The sequence below is a fragment of the Urtica dioica genome, chromosome 10 (assembly GCF_054948205.1).
Source record: "Urtica dioica subsp. dioica isolate 48M chromosome 10, U.dioica_male_clone48M_v1_H2, whole genome shotgun sequence".
NCBI lineage: Eukaryota > Viridiplantae > Streptophyta > Magnoliopsida > Rosales > Urticaceae > Urtica > Urtica dioica.
Genome location: NC_142765.1, coordinates 3,716,245 through 3,723,200, shown reverse-complemented (window position 1 = coordinate 3,723,200; position 6,956 = coordinate 3,716,245). Strand labels below are relative to the sequence as shown.

The following is a 6,956-nucleotide window of genomic DNA, read 5'->3' as shown; positions in this document are numbered from 1 at the left end:
GAGACTGTTGTTTGTTTTTTCGTTTTAATAAATTACATATATGGCGTGAATGAATAAAGATAATTGGTGTTTACCAATAAATATTATAGTCAACATCAATGAAAGTCAATAAAATGAAGATTTGTGGCACTATTCTCTATTTTAATGTATAATTTCGTTATATGTGTTATTTCACTAAAACAAAAGGTATATATGTATTATTTTCTCTAATTATTAAAGATAGGCAATAATCCCATGAGTTATCCATGTATTTAATCAAATAGGAATAGGTGTTTTCACGCAACGGTAAGACCAGGTATGCCTATTCGGTTATCTGTTCAAATTTTTCCTTTTTATTTGTTGTAGTTTTTGTTCATGATCACTTAAAAATTTCTACAAAATTGAAGTATCATAAAATTAAACTTAGATGTACTTTTTAGTCTTGGTGAATTGCTAAGATTGGAAGATAATTACACTTTGACTTTTGCATCATCTTACTCATAAACACGTATAAATAATACATATTTAGAAATTATATATACAATATTATACTACATGTTTTTGCATGCTAATATATACATATAGGGAAAATAAAAATGTTTAAAAACTAAATATTAAAGTTTGTAGTAGTGGGACCAAAAGTCTTATAAAAAAACAAATGATTCTCTAGCAAAATCTAGGGGCTCTTCTTTGGTGGGACCCAGCTTAAGATTTACTCTTCCCTCCTTTATATAATGTCGCACCACACTCTCTCTCTTTTTCTCTCACATTTTTAAAACTTCAATTCTCATCAACAAAAATAATTATTATCTTCTCAATCTTTCTTCTATTTTCCTGTCATATTATACTTTAGCTTCTTCATCTTTCCCTTCTTCTAGCTAGTCTCTCCATTTCATATCATCAAAGGCTCAAACAACGCTCGTGATCATACTCATCCCCAAGCCTATATAACCTTTACAGATATTTCTTTTCACCAATCAATTAACAAACGGAGTGTCACACATAAAATTTGCTTCTTAAAAAAAGTACACTCTAATTGCAATCCAGCTCACATACTATATATAGGGACAACAAAGTACGTACATATCATATATATACATACATATATATATATATATTGGTTGGAGAGAGAATGAAGGAGAGCGGTGGAAGAAAGCAAGGAGCGATATCGCCGTGCGCGGCGTGCAAACTTCTGAGGCGGCGATGTGCTCACGACTGTGTCTTTGCGCCGTATTTTCCGGCCGACGAGCCTCACAAGTTCGCCAGCGTCCACAAAGTCTTCGGAGCTAGCAATGTCAACAAGATGTTGCAGGTTCTTTTACTTTTATACCCCTCTTTTTATATACATATGTATGACATAATATTAATAGTAACCCCTTGTTGTGTCACCATCCATCGAGGTCGCGACTTTTATGATTGAATGAAATTTAAATTCCACACAATTATAAACTGATATATTAATATAAAGATAACCCTTCTGTTAGTTACTATATACTTTATGAAAAATAATTGAATTACGCAAATAAAAGTGACGAAACCATGATCTTTTCGAATCGAGGTTGACATAGAAACCCTACACAGTGTAGAACTTTTTTTTTTCTCCTGAGACACGTCAACTATTAATAAATTGTAGATAGTTAAGAGCTTGCTTGTTGGAATTATAGTTTTATATCAGACTGGTGTCCTATTTTTTTTTTTTTTGAGAGAGAGAGAGATAGAGAGAGATGCTTTGGTTTAAATCGTAGATCATATTATCTTGTCGTGCATATCTGCCATACAGAGACGTCAATGAAGATATCATATCTGTTTAAAAAACACTTTGTTGTTTTCCTTATTTTGGATCCAAACATTTAGAATTATTAATCCAATTAATTGTTCACGTCAAAGAAGGTATTATATCCGTTTTTTTTTTCTACTTTTAAAATCATTATATTTCTCTTTTACCCATTATTTCTTTATCATTTTGGATTTCACCCAACTCAAACTCATCTCCTCATTGGGTTTGTCTTCTCTTTCCCCTTATAACACCCCTTTATTATCTATACTTCTAAACATATAAAGTTTCTAGCCAGATATATGAGTGAAGTTAAAAAGTCAGTAAATTAATAACCTAACCAGTAACCATACATTAAGTTTCTATCCAAGGTTAGAAAGCTCTAAACCTTGCTTTTCATTGTATCATTATTGGTCATAGAAAACGTACAAGTAAAAATCGTATCCAGAAAATAAATCTCTCTCTCTCTCTCTCTCTCTCTCTCTCTTTTCTTTTTCTTATATTTATCACCTCAAAACCCATCTCTTATTCTCTTCTTATAGCACCCATATACTATCAATTAATAATAATTAAATAATAAATGAAAAAATCGCCAGAAATCAGAATTACGGTCTACTTAATTAGTATACTTACATGATAAACTGCAGAACAAATCTTTGTGTTTTTTTTTTTTTTTTTTTTTTTTTTTTTTTTTTTTTTTTTTTTGTGTGTGTGTTTTCTTAGGTTTTAGATTTTTGTTACTCCTCTTTAGTTCTATTTGTGATAGAATCCTATGTTTTTTGCTGGTTGCTTTTTTTCCTGGCAACTTGTATATTTCTTAAGTGTTTTTAGACTGACAAAACCCTGAATATTGTTTTATTTAAAATCTTCTTTTCATGTAAAGAAAAGGTGAAACTGTGCTTATATTCTTAGCTAATTCCTTTTTAACTTTAACTTACATCCGTTTTAGTGGTTGATTACCGTTGAACAGACCGACACAAAAGGTGAGAATTAGAATTGTCACTTATTTTTTTTTTTCCTTTTCACTGGTGAATCATATATACGTATACTGGAATACTACAATATAATAAATATTCATGGATCATAATCAGCATTTGTAGTTCTTGAAGCTTCTTCGTGTATAGACAAGACAATAATGATATGGGTCTTAGTGGCTTTTCAAAACTTTATCAATTTGCAGTATTTATAATAGGATAGTTAGGTCAACAATCCAAAAACTCATCTTCATTTAAAAAAAAAATATAAGTTTCATTTTATTAAAAAAAAAATATGTCACAAATCCGCAGTACATTAAATTAACTACAAAGTTAATTTAACTAATTATTTTATTAATTTAATTTATTGCGAGCTAATGAGTTACTGTGGGACAATTAAACCAATAACTCAATAGTCTCCTCCTTTTAAAAATAGATAAAATTTCATTTTATTAAAAAAAATAGCTCACCAATCCGAAGTAAATTAAATTAACTAAATTAATTAATTCAGTTAATTAATTTATTTCGGCCTAGTCGACTATTTTCTTGATTAATGAAACTTTGATTAGAATGTTAAAAAATGTTAGAGGATTGACTAGTTTCAAGCAATCAATTTTTTGTAAAAGAAATCGCTGAAATGACTAATTGTAACAAATTCTACTTTATAATATTTATATATAAGTGGTACCTAGGATAGTCTAATGTTAATTCCACACCACCTCATGTGTGGAGGTCGTTGGTTCAATCCCCACTGCAGCAAATCTGCTTTCCAAAAAAAAAAATTATATATAATAATATAAGACTTTAACTACGACCACTAGGGTTTTTTGTTTTGTTTTACAATTTATTTGTTTCTAAATATGCGTCACTTTTACAGTTTTACTTAAATAAATGTGAACCGTACTTTACTTAATTAGCTTATTCTTTACACAATATTTCCTATTTTTCATTCAAATACTTAACGAGGTGCGATCATCCACGCTTATATTATCCCTCTAAGAAAGTATATTAGCTTACATGTAAATAATTTTTCTTTTTTACGTATCTTATAACTCTATGATCATTAAATAACCAAACTTGTTTTTGGCAGCAAACATTATTTATGAAGTGTTGCGTATTTTCGTGAATAACTATCTTGTAAGTTGTAAGCAGAAATAGAATAGGGCTATTAACCACTTCGACAAGAGTTTTTTTTTTTTTTTTAAATAAGTAAGGATCTATTTTAAAAGAGAGAAAAAAAGTATTGATCATCTATTTTAAGAGAGCAAAAAAGAAAATTAGATAATTTAATGAGAAATATATCATATGTGTAATTCACAACCCTCGACGCCAGTGGCGGACGTACATTGAAGCAAGAGGAGCCTTGGCCTCCTAATATTTTTATTTTATTTTAAATAAACCCTATTTATTTGTCTTTATTTATAGCCCTTAATATTTTTATTTTATTTTAAATAAACCATTTTTATTTGTCTTTATTTATAGAATAAAATCAAAATTTAGCCCTTTGAATCTATTTAGTAGTCTTTATTTTTAATTTATCCAATAAATTTTAAAATTAATCTTATAAAGACCTTTATAATTAAGAAATATACTATAATTTTAGAATAAATAATGTTTTTAACTGATTTTAAGTTTTTTTTATCTCTCTTAAAAAATATTTTGCTTTTACCGTAATAAAACTTGTGTTAACATTTAGCCCCTAGATTTTATATTTTGACGCTGGTTCTCTTAAATATAGTGAATGACACGATTACAATCTGACTATGCTATAAGACTAATTTAATTTTTTTAGTCAAATCACGAAGAAAGCTCCAACGTGTTTACGTACATTTTCAAAGTTTAAAATAATTACTATATATCGATACATTATTTTCGATCCTTCCCATTTTTGCTTTACGATTGTGGGTTACATTGAAGCTGACAGTTTGAAGAAACATGATAGAAAGTAGGTCCAATAGAGATTTTGAGAGTAAATAGTTTTATACTGAAAATAATTTATGTATGCTTACATTAGAATTGAAAGCGATTACGAAACAATTGACGCAGTCGTGACGTCAAAGAATGTAAAAATATCGTTAGTGTCCAATAATTGAGATATATATGTATATATTATTTTATCTCTCTAACCGCGATTGGTTAAACCTTCATTTTTCGGTCGTTAATGTATATAATGATGAATAAAGGTAATATGTGTCAAATCCATTCAAAATATGATCTTCCACCAATTCACCTTTTGTTTGATACGTCTATTTTTTTTTAATGAATTTTAATTAAATTTAACTTCTAATTGCCACTCACACGTCTTAATTTGTCTCATTCCGACACTTTACTAGTTAATTACTCAGGACTAGTCGGTAATACGCATTACACATTTTCTAGATTTCTTTATCTTTGTAGGCCATCAAAGCTCTAAACAAATAAATTTACGTTAAGAAAAGACCAATTGAATGCTTTTTTGACCGAACAATATACATGTTCCAATCTTGTTCTTGATTCGAGTATAAACACTTAATGGGGAATCCAAAATCTTGTCTATATTTTTATTCAACATTTCTGTCGACTTTTGATGGGATCGTATCCTCAATTATGCATATACAATGAGTAATACTATAAATTAGTTACAAGAAAATTTAAATATGTTATAAATACTAGAAACATGTATAAGATCGATAAATGATGATCACTTGATAAATAAATAAAAAAAAATCATTCAGATATGGCTGATATTTCAAAATTACAATAAATAAATAATTGAAATATCAATTATGTAAGTGTCTAGGGTTTAAATTACGTTCATGTAGATATGTAACATGCATATATGTGTACTTATATGTGTGTATATATATATATACAGGAACTACCCGAGCACCAACGAAGCGATGCAGTAAGTTCAATGGTGTACGAAGCGAATGCTCGGGTTAGAGATCCGGTGTACGGTTGCGTTGGAGCGATATCATCACTCCAACAACAAATCGACGCACTTCAAGCTCAGTTGGCCAAGGCTCAAGCCGAGGTTGTCCAAATGAAGCTCTTCCAATGCCCTTCTACACCCAATCACACCTACAATAATAATAATAATAATAATAATAATTATAATACTAATACTAATAATAATAGTTCTAACAATACTATTTCTGCTACTACTACCAATCCACAACAATCCAAGTCTTTTTTTATGGACGTGGTGGTGGAAAATCGCCATCATCATAATCATAATCATCACTCCAACATGGGAGAGTCTTTATGGTCATGTTGATTAGCTATGTATACAGTATTTCCATTAATAATTAAAATATACTCACTTTTTACCTTTGTTCTTGTTTAGTAATTAAACAATTATAATTATAAACCATGTTGTGCTTTGCTTTTTTTTTCTTTTTTTTTTTGCTTCCTCCTCTTTTTTTTTTATTGCCCCTTTTTTGTAACGTTATGTTATATTATGTACTCTTCTTTACATACAGTATATGCGTGTGAGCGCATGATCATGATGGGGATGATGATTAACCCTATATATGTATATTTAGGATTGTAAATATTCGAACATATTGATAGATAATGATAAGGTTGACGTTTCCATATTTGGTAGTGTTAGTTATTAGAGTGGTAGTGTTAGTTATTAGAATTCTAAAGTTCTTTTATGCTACGGTTGAAATCTTGACCAAATACCACAAAAGTGTTTTTTTTAACATGGGCCGTCCCCGGAAATTTTATTAAAAAGCTCTGTGACAGAGGAAAACCGTAACTATATAATACCATTTTATTAAAAAAAAATAGTAAAAGATTATATTATACAAAAATTTTGTGATATTTATCCTGGATTATCTTTACGAATAATATTAAATAAATACCACAAAAGTACATTTGAGATAAAATCATTTTGGCTGGCCCATCGAAGATTTGAATAATGGACGTTCAAGAAAAAAGTAAGTATACACAGTGCATAAATCATAATTAGCTATACCACTTGGTCGATTGCTTAATTAAGTCAATTATTAAGTTAATTATCAGCTAATAATGCCCATGTGGTGTTGGGTTAGTTATATGACATATGTGGCCTTGAGGAGGATCATATATTTATATGTGGGTATTAATCATATAATATCCCACCCAAAGCTGAAGCTACAGCCACACGTTCTAATATGTTTAATATCACTAACATGCATGAATGACTACACAAACTTTATATCGAAGTGATTAAGGCAAAAGCTAATATATATTTGTGTATGTGT

General features: G+C 29.2%; 1 protein-coding gene across 1 annotated transcript; it reads left to right on the top strand.

Annotated features, from left to right (window-relative positions):
• The first annotated feature begins 746 nt into the window (after positions 1-746).
• On the top strand, positions 747-6,305 carry LOC149383113 (LOB domain-containing protein 4-like). Its single transcript, XM_089628815.1, has 2 exons — positions 747-1,291; positions 5,582-6,305. The coding sequence occupies exons 1-2, from the start codon at positions 1,112-1,114 to the stop codon at positions 5,981-5,983; spliced, it is 582 nt and encodes a 193-aa protein (XP_089484941.1). The 5' UTR covers positions 747-1,111; the 3' UTR covers positions 5,984-6,305.
• The last annotated feature ends 651 nt before the right edge of the window (positions 6,306-6,956 follow it).